Source organism: Syzygium oleosum, unplaced genomic scaffold (genome assembly GCF_021117445.2).
Source record: "Syzygium oleosum isolate NSW1041296 unplaced genomic scaffold, Sole_v2.1 Sole_v2.09, whole genome shotgun sequence".
NCBI classification, from domain to species: domain Eukaryota; kingdom Viridiplantae; phylum Streptophyta; class Magnoliopsida; order Myrtales; family Myrtaceae; genus Syzygium; species Syzygium oleosum.
Window position 1 is genome coordinate 8402573 of NW_026607493.1, and position 25825 is coordinate 8428397.

At 41.8% G+C, this 25825-nt stretch overlaps 5 protein-coding genes and 1 pseudogene across 6 annotated transcripts; 3 read left to right on the plus strand and 3 right to left on the minus strand.

The window, feature by feature from the left end:
- The first annotated feature begins 965 nt into the window (after positions 1-965).
- LOC130138995 (protein trichome birefringence-like 34) lies at positions 966-3885 on the plus strand (annotated as a pseudogene).
- A 337-nt stretch (positions 3886-4222) lies between these two features.
- Positions 4223-4956, minus strand: LOC130138996 (BES1/BZR1 homolog protein 3-like). Its single transcript, XM_056314878.1, has 2 exons — positions 4645-4956; positions 4223-4499 (listed from the first exon to the last, which is right to left on the minus strand). Exons 1-2 carry the CDS (start codon positions 4948-4950, stop codon positions 4320-4322), a joined length of 486 nt encoding a protein of 161 aa, XP_056170853.1. The 5' UTR covers positions 4951-4956; the 3' UTR covers positions 4223-4319.
- Positions 4957-8712: 3756 nt separating this feature from the next.
- LOC130138957 (protein BREAST CANCER SUSCEPTIBILITY 2 homolog B-like) lies at positions 8713-11170 on the minus strand. Its single transcript, XM_056314736.1, has 8 exons — positions 11050-11170; positions 10477-10971; positions 10231-10306; positions 10044-10155; positions 9857-9928; positions 9069-9267; positions 8822-9001; positions 8713-8769 (listed from the first exon to the last, which is right to left on the minus strand). The coding sequence occupies exons 3-8, from the start codon at positions 10295-10297 to the stop codon at positions 8713-8715; spliced, it is 687 nt and encodes a 228-aa protein (XP_056170711.1). The 5' UTR covers positions 10298-10306; positions 10477-10971; positions 11050-11170.
- On the minus strand, positions 11149-13943 carry LOC130138958 (uncharacterized protein At5g01610-like). Its single transcript, XM_056314737.1, has 2 exons — positions 11918-13943; positions 11149-11624 (listed from the first exon to the last, which is right to left on the minus strand). The coding sequence occupies exons 1-2, from the start codon at positions 12024-12026 to the stop codon at positions 11149-11151; spliced, it is 585 nt and encodes a 194-aa protein (XP_056170712.1). The 5' UTR covers positions 12027-13943.
- Positions 13944-15536: 1593 nt separating this feature from the next.
- LOC130139006 (protein trichome birefringence-like 34) lies at positions 15537-19533 on the plus strand. 2 transcript variants are annotated; one of them, XM_056314898.1, is made up of 5 exons: positions 15537-16000; positions 16456-16627; positions 17685-17884; positions 18611-18769; positions 19022-19533. In XM_056314898.1, exons 1-5 carry the CDS (start codon positions 15579-15581, stop codon positions 19368-19370), a joined length of 1302 nt encoding a protein of 433 aa, XP_056170873.1. In that variant the 5' UTR covers positions 15537-15578; the 3' UTR covers positions 19371-19533. The 2 variants fall into 2 exon arrangements, with proteins under 2 accessions (XP_056170873.1, XP_056170874.1); XM_056314899.1 differs by having other exon boundaries at positions 15537-15970.
- Positions 19534-21244: 1711 nt separating this feature from the next.
- On the plus strand, positions 21245-25744 carry LOC115662980 (protein trichome birefringence-like 34). The gene is made up of 3 exons (XM_030585056.2): positions 21245-21605; positions 21819-21996; positions 25383-25744. Exons 1-3 carry the CDS (start codon positions 21274-21276, stop codon positions 25581-25583), a joined length of 711 nt encoding a protein of 236 aa, XP_030440916.2. The 5' UTR covers positions 21245-21273; the 3' UTR covers positions 25584-25744.
- The last annotated feature ends 81 nt before the right edge of the window (positions 25745-25825 follow it).

A 25825-nucleotide genomic window follows, 5' to 3' on the forward strand; every position in this document is an offset into this window, starting at 1 on the left:
ATGAATATAATATCCAAATATGCATGTAGCAAAGCATTGGCTTTGCAGAGTACATGACTCTTTTCATTTAGAGCAGATAATTTATGGATCCTACTATCTTTGCTCTTTAAAAATTAATAGGTGATTGCATGTGCAAGCCGCTCTAATCCCAATTAATTAAGCTGTTCGTTCGGTGTATCTTCAGGAATTGATACTTTAAAATCCAGCGACCATAGTCATGTAAATATCTTTTAAACAAAAAAAATCAATTTATTTTAAATCAATATAAAATTTTCCCTACCTGCCGTTCACTCAGGTTAGGATTTTCTTCTTGAGGTGACTTCAAGACACCGAATCGAGACGTAGAAGTGCCAACCACTCCAAAACCTAATTCGCATTTTCTTGCTTTGACTGTATTGAAGCTTTGAAAAAGGATCAGAGAAATTGCAACGCAGCTAGCTTTTGGCTCTTTCCTTATTATTCTTTGGGTTGAAATAGCTTTCTGCCCTTTGCTACATACCGCTATTACCCCTCAACTGATCTTCCCGAGCAACTCAAGCCATCGTTGTAACTTTACATGAGGTGGAATTGCCAGAAGATTCAAGAGCATTGCATTGGAATTATTAGTTTATAAGTTCTATTTGAGGCCAAATCATGGGTAGAGCTAATTAAGTGTAAATTTAGGGAAAGAAGACGTGGGATCCGCCCCTTTTATATGTGTGATTAGTTTAGCGTAAGAACACTAGAACGAGTCATGTCGATAATACCACGGGCGAAGAAGATTTGGTAGATGATGTATGCAATAAGCTTTTTGACCTTTCGAGAACCCAGCATTAGTTAAAAAAAACCATAAAGCAACCAATTGAATTGGTTAGATCGGTTAGGTTGGAGAGCCTGGAAAGTGACATTTTCTTGACCATAGTTGGGTATCCAAAGTGGATAAAACCAAGGCCATGATGAAGGACACATAATTTAAGAAAGAAAGAAAGAAAAATGGGTGTTTGGGACAATTGACTCACCGAAGTAGACAACCCTTCCCAATCAATTGCTTTCCTTAAACTACCCAAGAAAGCTGTTTCCACTTCCCCTAATTCAGGAGAAACCAAACGAAACCCGCTCAAAAAGACATCATCTCCACACTCTTGAACAACTTCAATCACAAGCGAACCACTCACATTTAACTCCCACACCAAGCTACCCAAGCATACACACACAAAAAGAAATTTGCTTTGCAATGGCAAACAAAGCCCAAATAGTGGCTGCCTCGTGGGGGGTCAAGACCAGCTTCCACTCCCTGGTGACTCTCCTCGTCGCCGGCGTCGTCTACCTCACCCGCGACGCGGAGCAGCCGCCGCCGCCGGATGAAGATAGAGCGGCCATCCTACGGAGCTCGGCCGAAATGGTTTCGCCGGCGCCAGCACCGTCCACATTGACGTCAGCGCCGGAGCGGGAGTGTGACTTGTTCTCGGGGCGGTGGGTGTTCGACAACGTGTCGTACCCACTCTATAAGGAGAAAGAGTGCAAGTACATGTCGGATCAATTGGCTTGCGAGAAGTTCGACCGGACGGACTTGAGGTATCAGCAATGGAGGTGGCAACCCCACGGATGCGACCCTCCTAGGTATATATATACTTTCATTATTAAGTATTGATCAGGACTCATTCGTTTTGTTTAAAAGAAAACTAAAGAATCCGACTCATTAATCTGAGTGTTTGCTGAGTTCCACATTAGTATACCAGTTTTGTATTCAAATCTCATTATACAGAGTATCACACCCTTCAAAGAACACGAAGATTGACACAGCATGTTGAGTTTTGATGTGCTTATGAAATTGATTAGGGTTTATGAGTTGAGTTTCGTGGCTGTGTGTCTGGTGATAACAAGGGCAGGTTCAATGCCACAGCATTGCTGGAGAGGTTGAGGAACAAGAGGCTCGTGTACGTGGGTGACTCGCTGAATCGAGGCCAGTGGGTGTCCATGGTTTGCCTGGTCGAGTCGGCCATTCCTCCGAACCTCAAATCCATGTCGTTCAAGCACAACTACTCCTTGCTCATCTTCAGGGCCTCTGGAAGTCAAACATCTCTTTCCTGCCAACTCACAACTCTTCCACATGGGAGACAGCACAACAACGTGGGCACGTGAACATTGTTTTTATCGACGACGTTGTCCTTTTCTACGAATTCACGACAGTTTTTTCAACGACTTAGGTGAGGAAAAAAGTTTTCAATGCTTTGGCTATAGTGCAGCAGAAGGAGAAATCTAGATTCTTACACATTCCTTAACATATCTTTGAAAATGGACATGGCATTCATGCAAATCAATCGGTCTACAGGTTCTGGATATAGTAAAAACCCATTCTTAATCAAAAACCAGTTTAACGCAGTAAACTAGAACAATAAATTTTAATTTTGCCGTTGTCCTCAATTGAACTCTCCCCTAAAAAATCATAAATAATGGGATCGGACGAGTTGTTGGATCGAATAATGTAAGAAACCATGCGTCCAGTGACAAATTCAAATTAAGTATGAATCGATGCAATATGATATGATAAAGTTTTATCATGCGCTAAAATCATATCTTTTATGTGTAGTTCGAGCGGCCATTTGAGAAATTGATATCAACATGATGTTTTCGTTGTAATCCAAGTTTTATCTCTAAGCAATTTCAAATGATTTAAATGTCAATATCTTTTAGTCTCAAAATTTGAGATGTCTAGCTACTGTCGGGATCGAGTTTGGGAGTTTAATGGTTATCAACAAAATTAGGAATACAATGCGACTATTGAGTACTATTGGGCACCATTGCTAGTGGAATCCAACTCCGATGACCCCGTCAACCACCGGGTGCCCGATCGGATCGTCCGGGTTCAAGCCATCGAGAAGCATGCAAGGCATTGGTCCGACGCGGACATTCTCATTTTCGATTCGTATCTTTGGTGGAGGAGAGCCCAAATGAAAGTTTTGTAAGTACTCTTTCTTCATCTATAAATGTAAATTATGTCCAAATCTTTTTAAAATAAAGAGGAGTTAAGTAACTTCTAATTAGACCTCAATTTCGCGTGGCTAGGTGGGGCTCGTTCGGAAGTCCGGATGGAATTTAGTAAATTTACAAAGACGTGATGATGCCACGTGCCTATGAGATGGCTCTTTAAACATGGTCGGATTGGTTGGAAGTGCATGTGAATAGATCCAAGACCCAAGTCTTCTTTGTTAGCATGTCTCCAACTCACGAAAGGTATGAGCTTTTTCATAGCATCGATGCAACTCTTTTGGTTGGAAGATTCGTTTACAAAGTAATAAAGCAAGGCAACGTTCTTTTCTGTGTCGTAGAGCCGAGGAATGGGATGGGAACGAAGGCCAAAACTGCTACGCGGAAACCGAACCGATCACCAAAGAAGAATACTGGGGAAGTGGGTCGGACCAGGCAATGATGCGGGTCGTCGAGTCCGTGGTCGATCGGTTGAAGGCGAGAGGTCTCGGGGTTCAGATCCTGAACATCACTCAGCTCTCGGAGTACCGGAAGGAAGCACACCCATCCATACATATAGGCGACAATGGGAACCCTTAACCAAAGAGCAAGAGGCAAAGCCGATAAGCTATGCGGATTGCTTCCATTGGTGCTTGCCCGGAGTGCCAGATGTGTGGAACGAGCTTCTCTACGCCCACATTTTCCAGAATCGGACACAAAGATTAGAGGGTAGAGTCGAAGGATTGTGACTCAGATAGCTTCTTACTTACTTTGACTTTTTCATTACAACTTGAGGTTTGGCCACAATTAACTGAAGTTCGGATGTATTTACCTCCCCACCACACCACAAGCAAAAAATAGTCTTGAAAGAAGAAAGAATGTACAAAGGGTGCCTGGATTGCTTTCTCTTTTTCCTTTTTTTCCACCATTTTTTTCTTATTCTATGTGCAGTAATGTGATGCGGATTTTTGAGTTGAATAACCCTCATACACTAGTCAAATCAACATCTGGCAATGATAACAAACAACGGGGATTATAAATCTGGTAAAGGTTCACTTTCCAGTTTGGCAACCGCACGCTCTATCGTGTAAATAAAAAAAAATGAACTAAAAATATGATTAAAAAAAGAAGTACTCGTTTCAAGTAAATATAAACAATAAGATTTCGATACTTCTTGTGGAGTGATAAGCGAACATAAATAATACATCGCACTACTCTTGTGACCTTCAACCACAAAACTGCTCCTTGAGTAATCTCTTTTTAGTTTCATTCCAAATATCTCAACGTAGCTATAGTATATTCACAAAGATGTAGATACTTTCCTCGATCCAACATCTAGTTATCTAAAATTATCAATGATATGACCGTAATGATTATAATGACAGTGCGAGGTTAGTATTTTCTTCATGAAGGAGCTCCATGGCTGAAGAGACTTTTTTCGAGGCAAAGTAGTTGGTGTGTTCTACATTTTCACGATCATCACAAGTGCAAGAATCAGGAACTTCAAATGACACCATTGGAGAGCTTGAGCTTGACAAGTCCGAGTGAACATTCTGCAGCATCATTTGTAAATACACGTGTAATCGCACTTGTTCATCATGAAGAAACCAAAGTTCTAACAACACGAGCATAAAAAGAAAAGAAAGTTAACGGGTGACACTTGAGTGTTGTGATTGTGACGACGTTCAGAAGACCTACTTTTCTGGAAATGGTTCCATCCTCTTCAACGTGCCAACCCGCTTCTCCACAAAGAGCCTTCAGCAAGTCATTGGAATCAGCATGTTTAGGCAGTTTATAATTTCCATGAGTTCGAAGGCCTGCAAATATCTGTCTGGCCACGGCTCGTCGCTTGCATTCCCTTCTTTTGTTATTTTGGCGTTCAATCTCCGAAGGGAATCGATATCGTGTGACAAGCCTTCCATCTTTCCCAGCTTTGTGGACTATCCAAGGGCCTGTAGTCGTCTTGATGCACCCTCTTAATTTACTTTTCTTTTGCTCGGCCATGGTAATTTGCCCTTATATTGAACTGCCTTCATACAAGAAGCTGGTCTATTTATAGAGGTGGAAGCAGTAGCCAAAAAAGTAAGGAATATGTACAACAGTCTTCAATGCTTTTTCCCTGATCCGACAATGATTTTCAGCAAATTATGTGTGAGCACAACTTGTCCTATAGCATGGTTTCAAGCTAAAAAGAATTCCAGGATATTGACCAACTTTTTTTCTGAAGAGGTTTAAATAAGAAAGAAAAAAGATTTTATGTCACGCCCCCCACCTTACGAGCGCGCGATCACCCCTCGATGGTCGATCATTGAACGCGACGTCCCAAGACGCGTCGCCGACCCAAACGAACTACGCAAGCGGAAGCGAAATAAAACAACCCGGACAATAAAATATGACGAAGGGATAGCACAAAACAATAATTCCAAATACACAACATCAAAACGGAATAGTGGTTTGGATATCCTACTTCACTGTACAAAAGAGGGGCACACAAAAATATGGGGCAACTTGACCCGTCCTCCACTCCCGAGATACCCTGCTGGCGTCTCCAATCAATAACTGTCGCAGATCTGAAAATGGTTATATAATAACCGTGAGAACGAGTCTCAATAAGCAACCCCCTATACCCCACATAGGCCAATGTGTACCCAGACAAGTCGTACATGCAATCTACCCCATAACATATAAAATAAAATCGCATCCTTATACTTACCTCACCATCGAACCCATGCTAACACTGCACGTTAATCATAACATGGTAATGCAGTAATAGTAACTAAATAGCACATCGCAATTGCTCAAACGCCAACCACACTTGCACGCAATTCATCTTACTAATTCGACCACACATTCAACCAGCCAATTCAATCACACGCTCAACCAGCCAATTCAATCACACTCAACCAGCCAATTCAGTCACACTCAACCAGACATTTCAATCACACTCAATTCGCATGCGTGGCAGAACATCTTTCTCACGACCCGCGCCACCGCGCCTCGTGTCCATTCTCACGCCCGCGCCACCTGCGCCTCGGCCCACTTGGCACACCGGCCATTCATGCTTTCACACGGACCGCCGTCAACACGTCCCAAGTTCGTAGCCCTCCGATCAATCCGGGCTCAATTTCCAATGACCGACGTAAATACCTCCCGGTCCAACACACCTCTAACGGGCCACCGTCAACACGTCTCAAGCCCGCATCCATTTGGCACACCGGCCATTCATGCCTTCACACGGACCGCCGTCAACACGTCCCAAGTCCGTAGCCCTCCGATCAATCCGGGGTTGTAATCGACAGGCATGCACACGCTATTCAATTCAATCAATTTCACAACAATTGCATTAAACCATCCATATTCACAACTCAATCCAATTCACAATTCGCCACGTCAATCCACAAACTCAACGTTCAAGTCGGCCACGTACGATCACCCAAATCATGCATATTATTTTATCCAATCCAATTAGCACAATTATATCATAATATAATTAAATTAAATCACGCTCTAACCGTTCTAAACTTGAGACAAGTCATAAAATACCCAAAGTACTAAATAGGGTTTAGAAATTCACTTACTTCAATATGCCCCGGGAAAAACCCACACGGGCTCAAAACAGGTGGATGAACAGTAAACGGGCGGATGAACAGTACGCCGGATGAACAGTAACGGCCGGATGAACAGTGACGGCCGGAGCTCGGCCACGGCCCGGGGCAGTCCGGCCACGGCCTGGGCACGCTCGGGCTGGCTGGGCAGCGGCTAGGCGAGCTCGACCACAGCTCGGGACGCTCGGGCGACGACGACAACGACGGCGGTTGGACTGGTCCCGGCGAGCACAGCTGCTGCAAGTGGCTAGGCAAGGTCGCCGGGAGCCGGGTGGTGGCGGACGGAGCAGCGGCGGCGATCGGAACGGCGGCACGCAGCGGCTGGCCGAGGCGACGCCGGGGAGAGCCCAAAACAGGGGAGGCGTCGGGGAGGATGAAAAACGGGGAAGGGGAGGTGGTGGCGGCCGGGGAAAAGCGCAGGTCGGCGGAGGTGGCCGAGGGGAGAGACCGGGTGGCGGAGGCGAGCGGCAATGCGGCCGAACGGCGGCGGCGAAGCCGGGGGCCGAACAGGGGGAAGGCGCGGGGAAAGAGAAACAGGGGGAGAGGAAGTCGCGCGGCGGCCGGAGCGGCGGCACGGCGGCGTCACGGGCGGCCGGGCGACGGAGGACAAGCCGCGGACAGGCCCAGGCAACGCCGAGCAGCAGCGGCCGCCAGCGGCAAGCTGCTGCTCGCGCGCAGCGCGGACAGGGCCGACGACAGGAGGACAGGGCCGACGAGCGGCGGTCGCAGGCGACAAGCGGCGGCACAGCTCGGTCGGGGCGACGGCGGCGACGGCGACGACGGCGACGGGGCTGGAGGCGAGCTCGGTCGGCGTCAGCTGGTGCGAGCAGAAGCAGAAACGATCGAGCAGCGAAGAAGGAGGAAGAAGAAGAAGAAAGAAGGAAGAAGAAGAGAAAGAAGGAGAGAGAGAGGGGGGCAGAAGGGACGCGCGGGCAGGGGGAGGTGACGGGCGCAGAGGAGAGAGAGAGAGAGAGAGAGAGAGAGAGAGAGGGAGGGGCCAAAAGTCAAACGCATCATCGCGATCCAACGACCCACGATTCAAACCCACAAACGATCCAACGGTCCAAAATTAATCCTAAAATATAATAAGGGACAAAGGCCAAATTAATTAAATCACACTACCCCGAGGGAGGTCTACTAGTCCAAATTCGCACCCGGTCAAAAATTCACTTTTCACATATCCCGGGTAATATCGAGGCTGGCCACAATAATATCGACACCGTTCAATTAAATTCGTCCCGAAACTTCAAGAAATTCAACACCAAAGTTTGGGCTCTAAATAACGGCCAAATTAAATCGAGTGCGATTCTAGCGAAATCTCAATTTTAAAATAATAACCGAGAGTGATCAGTTCCCGAGCGAGATTTTACTATAAGCACACTGACGAATTACACGTTTTATAAATCCCAAAAATGGGCCGAAATTCGGAATGTCACATTTTATACCACGGTTAGGATTGTTTGTTTCACAGGCTACTTTCAGTCGATTGATCCCAAATTAAAGATGAATCAAAATGGGCAAAATTGCTCTCTTGACCATCGGTGTTGCGGCAGCTCAGGTGTGTCTCGCTGTGATAATGGGTCATAGTCCGTGCAGGTTTTGGTTTGAGGACCACGAGATTCCGACCAGGCAAAGCAGACGGGAAAAAATGATTGTCATTGTCCTCCAAGGAAGGCACACACTGAGACTCCAATACCATCTGTACATGTGTCAGAATAAGTATGGAACCGAGTGTAAATAGGAGCTGTTTTTGGATTAAAAGCATGGAATCACTCCAGAAGTGTGACCCTCCTGGGGACCATGCCTGTTTAGTGAAATCAAAGACATGGATAGGCTTGCATGTAATGTCATCTGAAATTTTGGTATTATGGACCATGCTTGAAATTATGGAGATCATCCCGCAAACAGAAGATTTCATTCAAAGTAAGACCATCTCTTCTTTAATCAGACCAAGGTTATCAATTTGCTACGGTAGGGAAACAAAGATAGAGTAAGGGGACGGCTTAGGACTTGGCACTTTATGCCTTTTTTTGTGTTTGGATCAGTGACAGTTGATCCAGATGTGCAGGGCTGGTCTTCATGGCAAATTCTTGCCTAGACTCGTGTCCATAATGACCGTTAATCGTGTAAGCCCTTGTGATTGCTTTGGGCCATGCAAGACTCACTCATTCTTCATCCACTTTACGTACTTAGACGAACTTGACTTCCCATTCTCAATCTGTAAAATATACGTTGCAAAATGCAACTTGAAGGTTAGTTATCATCAATACATTGTACAAGATGTTCCAGATTGTTATAAATCCCTCTTCATGACTACATTTTCCATGGTAAGTTTTTCTTTTTAGCCCTACCACCCTCGCCCTCATAAATGCAGTGACTTCCCTCTCAGTTAAACCAGCATCTTGCAGAGCTTTCTCAATAGATTTCCCCATGTCAGATTGCCTAGTCAACTGAGACAGACATACCGTGAATAATTATTGCTAGTATGTAATTGATCAGCAAGAATCTGAGACCTACTTCCAATTTCGATCGATAAGCAGCGAAAGAATTCAACTGTTCAGGACTCATCTCGGCCATTAGAACTTCAGGTTCAGCAGACATCTCAAGTAACTTTGATATTTTCGCTCCCTCCTCACTATCGCTGTCATTAGAAAGATGAAAGTCTTTGGTACTCCATTGAAATTCGGAAACGGCACCATCAATGACCAAGGAACGCCTGCAGCCAGATGAGCCAATGAGATCAAAGACAATTCCAGAACTACAATTAAGAATTTGATGCAGCGTTTTCTCCTTAGAGCTCTACTATTCTCGAATGTCAGGACCATTATTCATATGACCATCAAAACATTCGTAATGCATCTTTTGAAGTTATTGGAAAATATTCACATGCTATTTCAAGGATAACGGCAATGCCTAACAATCCTGTAAAACTGCAAAATTACCAAAGTCGTTTTCCCCTGCATAACTATTTGACAATCTTTACAATCTTATTACATTGTATCCGTTATTTGGATGGACATCTTCGCTGAAACTCAGGCTGTGGATCTCTTTCTTCCGAAAAATCTTTCTTCTGCAATTCAGCAAAGTATTCAGAGAGAAGACTTAGTAGGAGGAGATCACTAACACATTGCTCCATTCAGAATGATCTCTATTTCCCATCTGAGCAAGAGGAGTATATCATAACTTCAGAATTAAACGCATGGTTTGTATGAGGATGCAACATGCATTGTTCTAGAAGAATTTCAACACGGGTAATGTCCATATTAGCATTGATAGTTGAATTTTTCTGGTACTGTAGGGCCCACCTCTGATTATACAGCCGCCTGATTTTCATCTCCATCCTCTCTGATCTGACAATGGAATCTCCACTACTTAACCTAAAATAAATTCGACCAAAAAAAAAACCTAAAATAAATAACTCCCATCAAATAAAGCAGAGTTTCCTCTACACCTGACTTGTGAAAAATGAAGATACAATGAAAATTGGATTACCTCTCCCTGTAGAGAATAGGGTATATTCGAGTAACTCCAACTAAAGTCATAGGGATTGGACCTCCGTTACTCTTGATACATCTGAATGCCAATGGAGCTCCAGCACCCTTGCCTACAAAATGATGGTTTCAGGGCTATACTATGTGTAAGATACCGTCAGAAAGTTGGTAAAGCCCATAATGCTTACAAAATCCCAGGCGATCAGCCCAATGAGCTCTATAAGTTCCATTTGCATGTAATAATAAAGTAGCCATTCTTGTTTCCTGAAAATAAAGCTAGAATGAGGAACTTCTTTATTTGGCCCAGAGGATTGGTATGGAAAAAAAGCTGACATCTCATGGTATAAGTACAATGTGTGATGGAAACTTTCTGTTTTTTGGTCGGATGTGACGGAAAATGTTGAAAGCAGGACATATAAGTTAAAGAGAGGAACCTCAAGCGGTGAAACAGGTGCAGCCCAGCCGCATAATCTTGCTCCCCAGATCTTCAGAGGACCATTTTAAACCATGATCAACATGCAATTGATAATTTCTCACGAATAAAAATTAAAAAACCAAACTTGAGCTTGTGATGCATTACTTGAATTTTTTGGCCAATGTACATTTTCTTTTCCATAAGATGCTTTGACAGTAAATCATCCAAAAGCGCATCTACAGAGTACCTGCAGAACAACTTTAGTTTTCAACTGTCCAGAAAAAGGACCATATGGTCAAGTCAACACATCTCTTACCAGCCATCAGTTAGCTCCAATCGCATGGCATTGTTGTTCAGTGTACCATTTTATGGTGTGGTTGAGCTTGGAGTCTTAAGGTTGTCATCGACGTGGATAGCTGAAACACACAGCACAAGCATTGCGGCGGGGGAGGCATCTCCTTCAAGAATTCTCTTAATTGCAGAACGGTGGCCATGATTGATTTCCGTTTCATATCTAGATAAATTTCGCATTATGATTTTAAGCCTGCCTCTATCAGCCATGAAAGAACATAGAGATCGATATAATAGATACCTATACTTCAGTTCCTCTAGCACATTTGTGGTGGTAAGAAACTTTCCAGTTGTAGCTGGGTAATGTCTCTCATAAGAGGCAAGCTTCCAAATAATCCACCTATAGTGATTTGTGACCCATCTGGACAATGTGAAAAGAACTGAGCGGATTGTTTGAGAAAGCGAATGATCCAAAAGATACAAAATCCGAGGATAAAGAATTAGTAAGCATGAAATGAAGCTCATAAGCATCTCTGAGAGCCTCATAAGCATCTCTGCTCCGGGTTTTCTTCATCCCAGCAGTGAAATGAAGCTTTGATCCTTCAGCTGATATCGCCGTCACCTTCACCCATATCATGACCTTTGTTTTCATCCCTTCTATTTCTGCTAGTTTCCCTTTCTCAAGATATCCAGTAACTGTGGTGAAAAAGCGTAAAACCGAAGAGTCCTTGTAGCCCACTTCGCAGATTGAGGGTATGAAGACAGTGAGCTTTCCTGTCTCTTCATTGAACTCATAGTTTGTTGCGTCACAAGGAAAGATCCCAACAGGCAGGCCATATTCCTTTAGGAGTTCTGGAAGTGGTGTTTGCATCTTCCCTGCAGAAAAAGGGCATCAATGGTAAGTCAATTATTTGCTATTAAGGACAATGTCCACAACATTACAACGGCTGAAACCTCCCACTCATGTTGCTGATCAGCTATGTAATTCAAGACAATTATAGAAGAATGGAAGAAAGACAAAGGAAATGCTTAAAACAACTCCAGTGGTAGTAATTGTTTCTCAAAAACCAGGAACTGCCCATACTAATGATGCTCAATGGAATTATGATAATCGTCATCTCAACTGTGTCATGCACCCAGATCATACCAAGAAGTTCCATGCAATTTACCTAACCACACCGACAAGCACCAGGATGTATTTAGCCTAGCATAGTTGATGAAAACTTCATGCATTAAAGAATGCCCACGGTTCTGAGAAGCCACAAGTTTATGTCTCATAGCTACATCTTTCACAGAAAAACAGGAACAAGTTCTACTGACATCCACAATCCTTGATTTCTCTATATAAATTCTAGCTAAGGAACAGAGAACACTAAGTGAACCATAAGTTTTTCTTTTGACCAAGGTAGACTATAACAGCACATTTTCGATTTAAAAATCTGGGCAAGTTATAGCACCAACTTGACAACCAAATGATAAGTTGCAGAGTAATTTAAAACTCTTGCATCCATCCTCTAGAGATTACTACTGTACATGCTAGATGGAAATTCCAAAGATACAAGAAAACTTAAGCCATAGGGATAGCAGAAAGCAAATAGTGAACAACCAAAGCACGCGACAAATAAGTTGCAGATCGCAGTTTAAGCAAACCTTTGATTTTGTTAACCAACCATTTTGCTCCTCCTTCAATGCTGCTGGACAATGACTATCAGTGAATATATAGTTATGTCAGTATACCAGAAACATTATTTAATAAAAGAAGCCAAAGGGTAAAGTATAAATAGAGTCCATGACATGCCTCATTTGTACATTTGAAATGATGATTTATTAGAAGAGAAAAGGTGTCCTTAATAGATGTTCCTTGAGAAGGAAGTTGCAAGGGATCCATTTAGCCATTGAGTAGGTTTCAAATTAATATACAATTAAACCTTGAGATTTGTAGATCAAGTCTTCTGGTGATGTAATATTGAACTAAATCTCAACTTCTAAGAAAGTTTACCTTGAAAAAGAGGAAAATCTAAAGCCATTGTAGATCTAGTGCATCGTACTATTGAGCTGGCCCGGAAATACCAGAAATATAAGCCACATAATTCAATTTTTTTCATGCTAATCAAAAGCCATGTCCTTAATATCCTTCAAAGGATTTGGATACCTTGAATTTGGCAAATATAGTTTCAAACGCCAGACTATGAAACTACAGTGTGTAATCAAATCAAGCTGCAGGTAAAACCAAGTCATCATAATAATCCGAAGCTATTAGCCTTGCACATTGCGAAGAGAATTCAACATTCAGAATGATCAATCAACATCTACCCCTTTGACAACATACCCATCTGTATATAATATGCGCACCAGAAAAATATTGAAAAGCGCCACCGCATCTGATAGTAGAAAAAGAATTTGCCAGTACGATAGGAAGGGACTGCTTGGATATGACACACAGATTAATCAACATAATAGCACTCTTATGGTTCTCACATCTGGTCTTGCTTTAGATAAATGACAGCTGTTTTTCCAGTTTCCATATCACAACCAAAAGTGATCAACGGACTCTATATCCTAACCGACCTTGATGGAGACGGCACGCCGAAATTCGCTAATATCAAGAGGACACATCACATATAAAAGTTATGTATTATATGATCACAACTTTCCCCTTATTGGCACACTCGCACTTATGGAATGACGACCACACCTCAACAGGTTTTGAGATGACGCCAGCGCAGCTAAAAACAACGCAATGCATTCAAACAACTATGGTTTTTACATATATCGAGATCAAAATTGTCGCTTCGACCATCATAAAAGAGAAAGAAAAAGCCTAACCCAGCGCACTAATCACCCTGAACATGGAATGTGATATCGCCCGTCGTCTTGGAATTTAATGGACAATACCAATTCACAGGTTAAACAAGAACAACGCCATCCAATCACCAATACTAGATTGACAGAAATAAAGTGGGAAAAGAAAACCCAATTCTCGAAAATGCAGAAACATGACTGACCACCCTCTTCTAAGCATCGTTTCTCCCAATCCACACCAAATTGTCATCGCAGCTGCATCTCAAACGTTACGACCACCCAATTCAAAACCCACATCGCATCCCTCCGCGCGATCAATTCAAGAACCCATCTCCCAGCATCGCATCGACGGTCGACCCATGACCGAACCAACCCAAATCTCGCCGCAAAAGGTAAAATTTAACACGAAATCGACCCAACGAGTAAGGGTATTTTGGTAAGTCAACCAAAAAAAGTGACTGTCTTAACCAAATTGGGGATAGAAATAGTGTTGTCTGACAACAATTATGAAAAATTCATTTTTCTAGTACTCTCGTGATAGTTAACAAATTTGAGTAGAGTCCTTTTTTGTTATAATTACACTGGTTATTTTAGCCATTGGATGAGTCCTAAAAATAATGTTTTCCTCCGTCCCTAGTTCTAAAATATTTTCCACAACCATGCCTTTAAATGGTCAAGTACAAAAATGACATCAACTACTTTTACTTTCACATGAGCTTATTTGTCAACGGTGTTTATAATTTGTAAGCCACCAATTAGAAGTGCTTGGTAAAAATAAATATAACCTTCTTTTTCAAAGTGAGCCTCAACTTTAGTTTGATTTAATATTAAGGACCATTAAAAAAAAACCTTTTGAGGCGAATTGGGCACGTTTAAACACGTTTTTATTTCTATGTTTTTCTGTTATTTTGTTTACCGGAACAAAAAAAGAATAGAAATCCATTTGTATATGTCATTTAATTTTTATATTCCCCAATATAGAAAAGTGGTCAGGCAATAGATTTGGAGCAAAAATAAAAAGTAAAAAGAATCTACTTCTTTGTTTTTTAGAACAATTTCTGAAACAATGTCATTTTCTTTGTTTTCTTTTCTTTTTTCCTTCCTTCTTTTTCCTTCTCTAGCTAGTCGCCTAGCCTCGACAATGGCCAGCGAGGCTAGGAGGAAGAATAAGGAAGGAAAAATAGAAAAGAAAAATAAAAAACTTAAAAAAATTAGAAAAATCTCATAAAATTATTAAAATAACAAAAAAAATTCACGTCACAAAATTTTTTTAGGATCGCACCAAACATTTTTCTGTTCTTTTTTTATTATGAGAATAGAAATTTTATGCAGTTACCAAACGTGTTTTTCTGCTAAGAAACTCATCCAAAAAATAGAAATTAAAAAATATATATTTTTGAAAAGTTGTCCCGGGAACAGAAATATTATCATTCGCACCCTTAAACTACATTAGTTCAGTTGGTTTAGCGGTTTGAATCATTTTTTTTTCTTTTCGCTCAATTCTACGCATATTTGGGGCTCCCAATGTTGTACACAACCCATTTGCACAATACAAATATGACACAAGATACGAATTACAGAAAGAAAATCCGAATATGACACGACAAGGCATGCTAACTTTATATGCTGACACGAATTGACACATACATTTTCATTGTAATTAAGCTATCTGTCATATAGAATCAATTAGATCAGCACGAATTGATACGAATTACAAATACGATTTAGAAGTGCTCGCAATTTGTATTAGTGCTTGAGTGTAAAACCTAGCTCAGAAAAGGTGCACATAATGATAATCCTTTCCTCTTTTATATGGATGAAGTTCATAATGGTAAAGATCTAGAAAATATAATAGGGTGTCAGGGGACGGTTCGGCTCAAAGAAGTAGCGGTCTCTTGTTTTCATATTTTTATGGAAAAGAATCTCCTTCTCCCATTATATAAGAAGCGATAACCAAAGCTTTCCTTGCACGAGTAATACAATCAATCCACAGCTTTCCTTTTCAATCTTCCAAGCAGATAACATAAAATGCGCCATGAGAGAATCAAATCAGATGGCACAAGAGAATCAAATCGAATGGCACACATAGCCCGGACAGTGACCATATGGTGGGGACTCAGGAGCATCTTCTCTTCCCTGGTGGTTCTGCTCGTCGGCACCATCATCTTCGCTGCGGTATACCCCACGCGCAACGACGAGAAGCTGCCATTGATCTTGACGGGGAGAGATAGAGAGTCGCTCTTCTCGAACCCGGCCGGCATGGCACCGTCGTCCGTGACGCTGTGCGACGTGTTCTCGGGAAGGTGGGTCTTCGACAACGCGTCGCGCCCCCTGTACAAGGAGGGAGAGTGCAAGTACATGTTGAGCCAACTGGCTTGCGGACAATTCGGGCGGAAGGACTTGAAGTACCAGCAATGGAGGTGGCAACCCCATGGTTGTGACCTCCCTAGGTATTTTCCCCAGCTAATACAATGCACACACATCTATGTCTCTCCACGATCTCTCTTTCTCCATTGCAAGCGCTGGAGCATGTTTGCGCCCGTGAGAGCGTTCTTGTGCTGCGTCGAGGGCGAAGAGTTGACCGGTCGGACATCGAATGACTGACTTTAGATGCAGCGCCTTCTAGTAAAGCTTTGTTTTTAGCGTGCGTCCGGCTGCCGCAGTACGTAACCACGTTCTGGCCTTGTTACTTTCTAGATTGTGTGTTTTCCTGTAGGCCACCTATTTGTTACTAATGAATCAGGGTCGATCAGAATACACGACCCATGTCTACCAGTTTTCCTTCCGCTCGCGACTAGAATCGTTAGTTGAAGCATTTGAGCCTACATTTCAATGCATTGCGTTCTTCACTAGAGGAGATCTTGGTTAGGGTTTTTGACAGGTGTGGATGGTGACATTGCCGTAGGTTCAATGCTACGGCGCTGCTAGAGAGGCTGAGGAACAGGAGATTGATGTTCGTGGGGGACTCTCTCAACAGAAGTCAATGGGTTTCTCTCCTTTGCATGGTGCAGTCGTCGATCCCTAAGAAGCGAAGATCCGTCGAGAACAGTGGCCCTTTGATCGTCTTCAATGCCCATGTGAGTCTCTTCTGAGTTCTCTGTCTTCAATTTCTCCCCGTCCCCCCTCCCTAAAGAGCAAGTTACTCACGTTTCCTTATTATACAAAACTTCGGTCATCCCGATACATGTGAAATAGCTCTCATTGGGTACGTTTAACGAAGACGCATCTACCACGTTGTTTCAAACGAAAGTTATAAGCTTCTTGTTCTTCTCTTAATTGAAGCGCGACTTCAGCACACTACACGAAAAGTGCCTATTCTAGGAAGATTAGAAAAAGATGACCGTTACACTTTTGGTCAATGAATTGGCAGCAATTTCCTGATTTTTTTATTCATAGTCTTGGGGATTCGGTACTTATACTTTCCACAAAATGCGGTGTCAAACCACATTTTTAGATATATTGAACATGGATTTTAGGAAGGGAGAATATTTTAGATATACTTTGATATTCTACCTAATCGAGTTTGTGATCATTTCTTTCTAAAGATATACATTTGAAGCAAATTTTTGCTTGTGGTGACTGGTCGAGTTGTGGCGACATTATTGCATACAAAATACCTAAAGTTTTATCATTTAGTTTGCGAAAAATAGAGCAAGGTCTAGGATAAGAAAGTAATATGAGACAATGAGCTCCACCATCGCAAAGGAGAGCTGCTTACTTGATACCAAGTTATTTGAACATCAAATTTCGGGTATTAAGCCATGTTTTCAATTGATATTCTAACAGAAGAAGTCATCAATACCAAAATGGGTCTTGTTAATAAATATTTTTTGGACACTTAAATAAGGACTCTAAAAAAGTAGGAATATTCTTCGATGCACATCAAACACTTTCTAATTGTGCAGTCAAATCCTTTTTTTTTGGCATGTTACTACAAAACACAATTTCAAAACCTAACTAGTACCCTTTATCAAGTGTATCTATGTCATTTATTGATCAAATCAAACCATATAGGTATCAAAGGTAAAGATGGTAAATATGAGCCTGTGAAATGGTGAAGTTGGCCAACTGGGTTATCTTTTTGGGTGCATTGAAGTGATTTTTTGCGCTTGACTTTTGGATGACATTGATTAGGATTATAATGCGACAATTGAATTCTATTGGGCACCATTGCTGGTGGAATCCAACTGTGACGATCCGGTGAACCATCCGATAGACGATCGTATTGTTCGAGTTCGGGACATTGGAAAGCATGCAAGGTATTGGTCCGACGTGGACATCCTAGTCTTCGATTCCTATCTTTGGTGGAGGCAAGGACCCAAGATCAAAGTTTCGTAAGTATATACATGTTGAGCATACCCAGTATAGTAAGTTTTTCTCAATATCTGCATTTCCTGCACCTTGGAAGATCTAAAGTTTGCAATTTGACCTCCAAGTTTCTAGTCGCTACTTTATGGAGGGAGAGAGAGAGAATCAACTCTTTAGCTCGTTCTCTATCTTCGCTTACTCGTTAAAATGGGTAATGATACCATAGGGTACTAAACTTTTGCTCAACATTTAATTGCGCCATTAATTCCTAAAGTTAGCTTAACAAAGGCCTTAGATTAAGCAGAATGCCAATTCCGTGGTGATTATGTAGAAAGAACTAATGATATATAGGGGCGACTTAGTTTCTAATTGCAACACAGAGAGCCAAAATGAAAAATTGAAGGGCAGGTTAACAACACAATGTGCAAGTCAGACGATGCCCTTCATTTTTTTTTTTTAGTGGAAACACCACATTCGGCCAATCTTAAAGCTTCGTCGTCGATGTCATTTGACGTTTAATAAAAGTCCAAGACTATTGATGTAATTATCCTCTTGTTAAATTCATATGTTTGTTGTTGCAATGCTCTTAAGCACAAGAGACTTGATACTTTAGTGTGTCGTCTTGTGCGCTGTAACTCCGGAAGATCATCAATGTATACATATTATATGCGGTAAAATTTGAGAAATATCATCCCATATTTTTTTTTGGATTATCTATTAACATCATTTTTTCCTTGAATGTTGGCAACCAGATGGGGATCAGCTGCAAGTCCTGACAGAAAATATGAGATGGTGAAAATGACTCGAGCATACAAGATCGCTTTAAACACTTGGTCAGATTGGATCGAAGTTCATAGAAACAGATCGAAGACCCAGGTGTTTTTCATGGGCTTGTCTCCAACTCATGAAAGGTAGACTTAACTCATAGAAACTCAAAATACGTCGATATTAACTTGAAAATCTAGGTTTACTGAAGTGCTGATAATCACGCCAAAAGAAACATACTACAGTTCTCTCGTGTTGAATTATTCGTGTGATACCAATTACTTAACTCGGTCATAGTAACCACACTTGTTGCCCGAATTCTATGATTTTCATTTAGCAGGGTTCAAAGGTTATCTTCCGAACTTACCAGCTCATTATTCTTCATCTTTTTGCCGCAGGGCCGAGGATTGGGGTGGGATCGCAGGTCACAACTGCTACGAAGAAACAGAACCGATCACCAAAGAAGGGTATAGGGGAAGCGGGTCAGATCGCAGGATGATGCAGATGCTCCAGAAGGCCATCGACAAGCTCCGGAAAAGAGACCTCAATGTTCACGTGCTCAACATCACGCAGCTCTCGGAGTATCGCAAGGACGCGCACTCGTCCATCCACAAAAAGCAATCCAGAAACCTCACTAGTTATCAAATTGCAAACCCCTTCACCTACGCAGATTGCTTCCATTGGTGCCTTCCCGGACTGCCGGATGTGTGGAACGAGCTCTTGTATGCCTACATTTTACATAATTAGACTCCTAAACATAGAAAATAGATAAATTATCTAACAGATCATGAAACTATAGTGAATATGCTCCCAATTGACGTTACTCGATGCAGTTGGTTGGCTCCAGTAGGCTGTATCCATGCTATTCTATCCTCGTCACACATTATATATCAAGCAATGTTGTTTCAAATCAGAAGATTAATTCGCTTACATGTCAAGTCCTAAATGAATGAATCAATGGGGTTTGCGTTCACGCAAATTAGTTTCTCAATGTTGTTAACCCGGTAAGAGGGGCTAAAACTTGCAGCTTGGCAGTCATTTTTATCTCCTTTGTCGCCTAAATGCAGGCGCCCTAACCCGCTCGTGGACATCCGATTGACAAGGTCATTCAGAAGAAGAGGTTATGCCTATATCTAAACCTATCTTTCAACTTTACCTCATTTATTAATTAGTAACGACATAGTTCACATTATACATCAATCAAGGACGAGTTCACGGTCCAGTCAACAAAAAATTCTGGAAAATCTTCGATTGTTGGTAAATTTATGAAAATGCTGGGAAATTTCTAATGAAAAAAAAGGCGTTTGTGCTGGGGATATGTTTTATCCTATCCCGTGTTGGGTGGTCAGATAGGATAAGGTCGGATATGCGGATATACCGATAAAAATCCGGGGAGGGTAGGATAGACCGGATAGGATTTCTAATGCCTATTTTTCCGAAACTCTACGCTCCACTCACCGTCATCTTCATCCCCACACCTTGTGCGCTTTCACCAAAAATTTCTCGGTTTTTTCTTCACGACTCCTCCGAACCCGTGAATAGCAAAAAAAAAATTATCCTATCGACTTTAAAGTAGTCCACAAACTGGATAGGATATGAAGAAAGATTTCTTATCCTATCCTATCCATCTATCCGTTTAGAAATCGACGACCAAACGCGCCTAAGGCGACGAAATTTTGCCACGGGCTTACGTTACGCAAAGACGACAAATTGTCGAGTTTGTCACGTTAGGATCGACCAAAGGCCACAAATTCAGAGCTTCAGAGTTTCTTTGTTGCCTTAGTTCATACTATAAGACGACAAATTCAGAGTTCCGTTGCCTTAAGTTAGACTTAAGCGACAAAATTTGTTCTTTGTTGTTATTGATATAATCAAAGTTGGGACAATTTTGAACCTACGAATTTTCATCACCTTATGTGAAACCTAAAGTGACAAAAATCATGATTTTATCACCTTCGATCAGACTAAAGCGGCAAACGGTGCATTTGGAACTGTTTTGGACGTTGACAAGTTATTATTTTTCTATCATCATCCGACGATGGTACTCTATTCTCTCTTTGATCAAACGGATTAGATTGAAGGGGATTGGTCCCATTATTAATATTAGACAACGCAGAATTTTCCCGTTTAAATTAATTAATGTTGATTTTTCATGACCTTCTCATTCAAGGCCAGATAATGTTGGTCAGATTTGGTGTAACTTAGGTCCAGCACTGACCCGGGGCATTGTCATTTTTCATGGTCAAGAGGCAGGGATTGGGGCGTTCAATCTTCGGATTGGAGACTATGGCCAAAGCAATATCTTAGATTTGAGACCTGTTACATCTTAGATTTCAGATTCCGACCCTTCCATATCGCAAGAAGTTCGAGGTTCAAATCGGTTCGAAGATCTGATCGATTAATAAATGATTGACAATACATTGTGTAAGTACATATAAGTATACCTATATATTAGATGGACTCGTGAAATGACTTTTCTACTTTTTACATAATAGAATCAATCATGGAGAAAAATAATTGCTCCAGACAAGATAGTAGACAAGGGCATGAGGTGTGGGTCACCTGACCAACCCAAGAGGTCCCCCCTCGGTACATATAAGTGCAAAAAAAGATGCAGAAGATGTATGGATAGATCGCAGAAGCGTGAAATATGACGAACAAAGCGGAAATAACTTCAGCCACATGGGGTGTCAGGAGCAGTTTCCACTCCCTGGTCGCCTCTGCCATTGTTGCCGTCCTCTCCGTCGCGCGTGACGGCTCTCGATTACGGCTGCCATCGAACGAGGGTGCCTCGCTTCAAAGCGCGACGACGTTGTGCAATTTGTTCTCGGGGAGGTGGGTGTACGACAACGCGTCTTATCCGTTGTATGAGGAGAAGCAATGCGCGTTCACGTCAGACCAGGTGGCTTGCGAGAAGTTCGGACGGAAGGACTCAGAGTATCGCCATTGGAGGTGGCAACCCCATGGCTGTGACATTCCCAGGTAGATGCATCTCTCGCTGTTCTAATGCATAACAGTAATGAAAGGAATCGCTATTAGATGGTGTCACTCCTGACTCACCCCAGCAAGAATCCAGCGAGTGTGCCAAACTCGACCTTGACTATTTCGTCTGATAAGTCGCATCGAACGTAAATCCCACCAGATCTAACGATTTAAATGCAGTATAATGTATGTCATCCTATAATTTCTCTACAGGTTCAATGCGACGTGGTTGCTGGAGAGATTGAGGAACAAGAGGCTGGTGTACGTCGGGGACTCTCTGAACAGAGGACAATGGGTGTCGATGATTTGCCTCGTGGAGTCCTCCATCCCTCCCAACCTCAAATGGATATCTTACCGCCACAATCACTCGTTAATCGCCTTCAATGCCATGGTAAGTTCTCTCCTTCCTTTGTTTTTCTCTTCGAGATTATGTTGATTGTTGGTAACGCGAAAATATTCCCTCGGATATTATTGTTCCCCTTTTTGGTTGCGTTGGTTACTTTGTAACCTCTCGTAATTTTGATGATTGGGACCTTCGTCACCGAAAATTATCACATGCTTCTGGTTGTGAAATTAATGCGGAAGCTAACAGATCTCGCAATTCAATACCAAATATAGGAGAACGAAATTACCAGAGAAATCAATAATGAACGATAAATATGTCAAATATTTACGTGGTTTGACCTGAGTGTTATGAAAATGCGTGTGTGAGTTGTGTTAAAAAAAGAGTCACATTAGAGAATTGGTGTGGTGTAAAGTAGTTAATATATCTTAACTGATGATAACTCCATACTTTAAACTTTAAGTGAATGTGGGTCCAATAAGATATGTTGATAGACTCGGACTTTTGCTCCCTCTTGCTGATCTCTTAAGTGAAGGTTGAATTTTTACTGCACGTTCCCAACAAATAGTATCAAAACCAATAGTTGATTGGTAGCTCACACCCAATGTGTATCAGTATATGATGAATATCTTAAGAAAAGGATCTCGTGACCAAATGCGATTTCAAGGCAGTCATGATGGTAGTTGACAGCCTAAATAGTTTGGTCTGGCAAAAGAGGCTTCAGGTGAAGGTGGGTGTTGTGAAGCAGCTATGCGGTCTCGATGGCAACTTTCATGGCTCAGTCTGGGAAAAGAGAGGTTCAATCTAGTAAAAGAGACTAGAGATGTAGATGAGCGTTGGAGATTCAAGTTGAGACATGTTGATACAAAAAGATATCTAAATTGAAGGGAAAGAAACCTAACACTGAGCTCACACTTAAAGGGGAGAAGTGTGAATTGTGTTCGAAGAGTACCACGTTGAAGAATTAGTGTAACATGTAGTGGTTAATAAATTCAAGTTGATTTATAATTTATTGGTTTAAGTTTTTTAGTTAAGGTGAGTCCAACTAAATATATTGACGGGCCCATACTTGAGATCCTCTTGGCGATATCCCAAGCAAAAGTATTAGGCTCCTACTGCGTGCTCCCAGCAAGTGTTTGTACTTACTCTATGAGGAGGGATAGCCATAATGAAATCCATTATGAATCTAGAGAATTGCAAAGTTTCAATCGCTCAAGTGTTTCCTACCCAAAACAAACTCATAAAGTTTTCACAATTTCACATAGAAAACTTGCCTAGAAAACTCACAGAGAGAAAAACTCTTAACACTTTTCTTGTTTAATCTTAAATATAATCCGCCAAAAGTACCGCGACTAATATGATTTCATGCAAAGCATTATTTCTTCAATCTGTTATGTGGTCTCACCATGTTCTCGGCTTCAGTCATCGACAAAACTACCATGTCTCTCAGTGACCTTCCAAACTTAGTCGTTGCCACGTTACCTGACCTACATCCTCTGAATATACCCCAACGACTATCATCCCCAACAAAACTAGGAGGTTCCACTTCATGGCATCATTATGTACACTTGGATTAACTGTATAGATTCTCTCGATGGCACATGAAAGATTGCGCTGGTATTATCCTCGGCATAACTCAAACAATCAACTGTACTAGCATGTGAAGCATGTAACAAGTAACTGACCACAAAAAAAAGCATGCAACAAGTACTCCATCCCCATCCAAGAACACCATGACAGTTTAGATAATTTTTAATATGCAGCAAGTGGGGTACTTGTAGGATTTTTTTCAACTACATGTCGAAGTATCTCGACGCGTTCTTGACGTAACTCCTCCAAATCATTTGCAACATCCCAATGGCCTTCACTCTTTGTATCTCCGTACCGAAGTTGTCTCTGATGCAATTAAATCATCTATCTCAATATTTGCATACAACTATCGCTCTATCTTATCTACCTTCATAGGCTACCTCGAAGCTTCATAACTGTCACTTAGAGGAACTATCAGCTGCTAAGAATTTGGTGACTCTGCAAACACTATCACATCTACTGCACTCTAAACATCTCTAAACTCTCCACCTGTTTTTTAACACCGTCTAGATTTTCTATCAATCAATTTGTAACTCTTCTTTTGAAACGGAGTACACTCGGCAAAAGTTAAATATTTGTTGAACATGGAAACCCAGACGAATCCTTCTTAGAGCATCACATGTTGTATTACTTCACCCCCACGTGTATGTCATATGAATATGTACCTTCTTATACTCAACTCTAGCGCCACGTCACACACACAAGCATAAGCAAGGCAACCGAACAATTGCAGTTCAGTGCAATAGCAGGCTTACTTGACCACATTTCCTCTGGAGTTTTTCACTTAATTGCTCGTAGTGGTGTTTTGTTCACTAACCAACATACAATAATCACTACTTTAGCCCACTTATCTTCATCAAGTCAAACATTTGAGAGTAAAGAGTGAGCTCTCCCCCAGTGAAATACCACTCATGAGTTCTGCAACTCCATTCAGCTGTGGTGAGTTGATATCGGTACGGTATTTCACTATGTCTTTAATTGTGTAAAATTTGAGAATTTCAACCCTTTCTCAGTTCACAAGCACACGAAATTTCTTCCAATGTGCTCTTCAATCATTGCCTTGCCCGACGCGAACCGACCAACTACCTCACTCATGTACTTAAGAAGACAAACCCAATCTTTCATCAACCAAGGACAATGCATACTCACCACCACCCTTAGACAGGACATGAGAGGATTCCCATAAGTCCCAAGATGAACCTCGGTGATGCAAATGCATCTCTGGCAAGGTGGTGCCTTATGCTTTTGCAGGGACTCTCTCAAACTTTACATATCGCAACTTGATTTTTCATATAATCAATCAAATGAGATTAGAGCCTCCACAAACCTATTATAAATCGTCTAGTAGCCGGATAAGATGGAGGAGCGCGCCTTGCTTACACCAATCGGATATTTCAAATTCATTTTGCGCGGCCCGACTAAGCCTACCCGTAATCTTTTGTTAGGTGCATTAATTGGATTGGGAGCTTCGGACAAATCTTTCTGGGCCAGAAGTCAAGCTCGGCGCCCCCATCGATAACGTTTTTTATGTTTTTCGCCAACATCAATGCTAGGAGATGATCCTAGGAACTAGTACTTGTCCCTTTCAAATTGATTGCAGCCGTCGATCCATCTATTTAGGCTTTGTTTGGGAGATGCTAGGGGTAGACAATTACTAGAGAAAGTGCCACAAATTTAGAATTGGTAACAAATTGGGCACGAGCGTGTTCTGAGGGGGATGAGAAAGAAGTTGGCGGCGAGCCAATGCATGCGAACGAGTAACAATCTCTATTCTCACATTAATCAATCCCAGTGCTTTAATTTGGACCTTTGGTGATGATGTTGGGGCTAATGAATGAACTTAGGAATACAACGCGACGATTGAGTTCTACTGGGCACCGATGCTAGTGGAATCCAATAGCGACCATCCATATAATCATCGTTTACCCGAGCGAATTGTTCGAGTTCAAGCCATTGAAAAGCATGCAAGGGTTTGGTCGGATGCGGACATTCTCGTATTCAATTCCTACCTCTGGTGGTTGAGACCGGAGATGAAAGTTCTGTAAGTCCCTTGTGCTCTGTGACATCTCTAAAGGGTAAGTAAGTTCCAAACTTTTCATAACTTGTCTTTCTATTTGGAGTGAAACTTACTTTTAATTTTTTCTTCTTCAAATTTTTACTTTTGTGTAAAGCAGACACCTTAAAACTTTCAAAACAATATATGAATATTGACATGTAGATAAAAATATAGTTTTAGACCGCAGGTAGAAATAATAAAGAGAACGGGGCTGGCATTCAAACTCTCTCT

What these genes read in the sequence shown, in the direction of transcription:
- LOC130138996 (XM_056314878.1), bottom strand. Translation starts at nt 4,950, where the DNA reads ATGGCCGAGCAAAAGAAAAGTAAATTAAGAGGGTGCATCAAGACGACT. An exon ending in ATGGAACCATTTCCAGAAAA is followed by an intron (nt 4,500 to 4,644) that starts GTAGGTCTTCTG and finishes ATGATGCTGCAG; the next exon opens with AATGTTCACTCGGACTTGTC.
- LOC130138957 (XM_056314736.1), bottom strand. Translation starts at nt 10,297, where the DNA reads ATGGCTACTTTATTATTACATGCAAATGGAACTTATAGAGCTCATTGG. An exon ending in GGCTGATCGCCTGGGATTTT is followed by an intron (nt 10,156 to 10,230) that starts GTAAGCATTATG and finishes ATCATTTTGTAG; the next exon opens with GCAAGGGTGCTGGAGCTCCA. An exon ending in CCTATTCTCTACAGGGAGAG is followed by an intron (nt 9,929 to 10,043) that starts GTAATCCAATTT and finishes AATTTATTTTAG; the next exon opens with GTTAAGTAGTGGAGATTCCA.
- LOC130138958 (XM_056314737.1), bottom strand. Translation starts at nt 12,026, where the DNA reads ATGAGACATAAACTTGTGGCTTCTCAGAACCGTGGGCATTCTTTAATG. An exon ending in GTGCTTGTCGGTGTGGTTAG is followed by an intron (nt 11,625 to 11,917) that starts GTAAATTGCATG and finishes CTTTTTCTGCAG; the next exon opens with GGAAGATGCAAACACCACTT.
- LOC130139006 (XM_056314898.1), top strand. Translation starts at nt 15,579, where the DNA reads ATGCGCCATGAGAGAATCAAATCAGATGGCACAAGAGAATCAAATCGA. An exon ending in CATGGTTGTGACCTCCCTAG is followed by an intron (nt 16,001 to 16,455) that starts GTATTTTCCCCA and finishes ACATTGCCGTAG; the next exon opens with GTTCAATGCTACGGCGCTGC. An exon ending in TTGTCTCCAACTCATGAAAG is followed by an intron (nt 18,770 to 19,021) that starts GTAGACTTAACT and finishes TTTTTGCCGCAG; the next exon opens with GGCCGAGGATTGGGGTGGGA.
- LOC115662980 (XM_030585056.2), top strand. Translation starts at nt 21,274, where the DNA reads ATGACGAACAAAGCGGAAATAACTTCAGCCACATGGGGTGTCAGGAGC. An exon ending in CATGGCTGTGACATTCCCAG is followed by an intron (nt 21,606 to 21,818) that starts GTAGATGCATCT and finishes ATTTCTCTACAG; the next exon opens with GTTCAATGCGACGTGGTTGC. An exon ending in TAATCGCCTTCAATGCCATG is followed by an intron (nt 21,997 to 25,382) that starts GTAAGTTCTCTC and finishes GAATGAACTTAG; the next exon opens with GAATACAACGCGACGATTGA.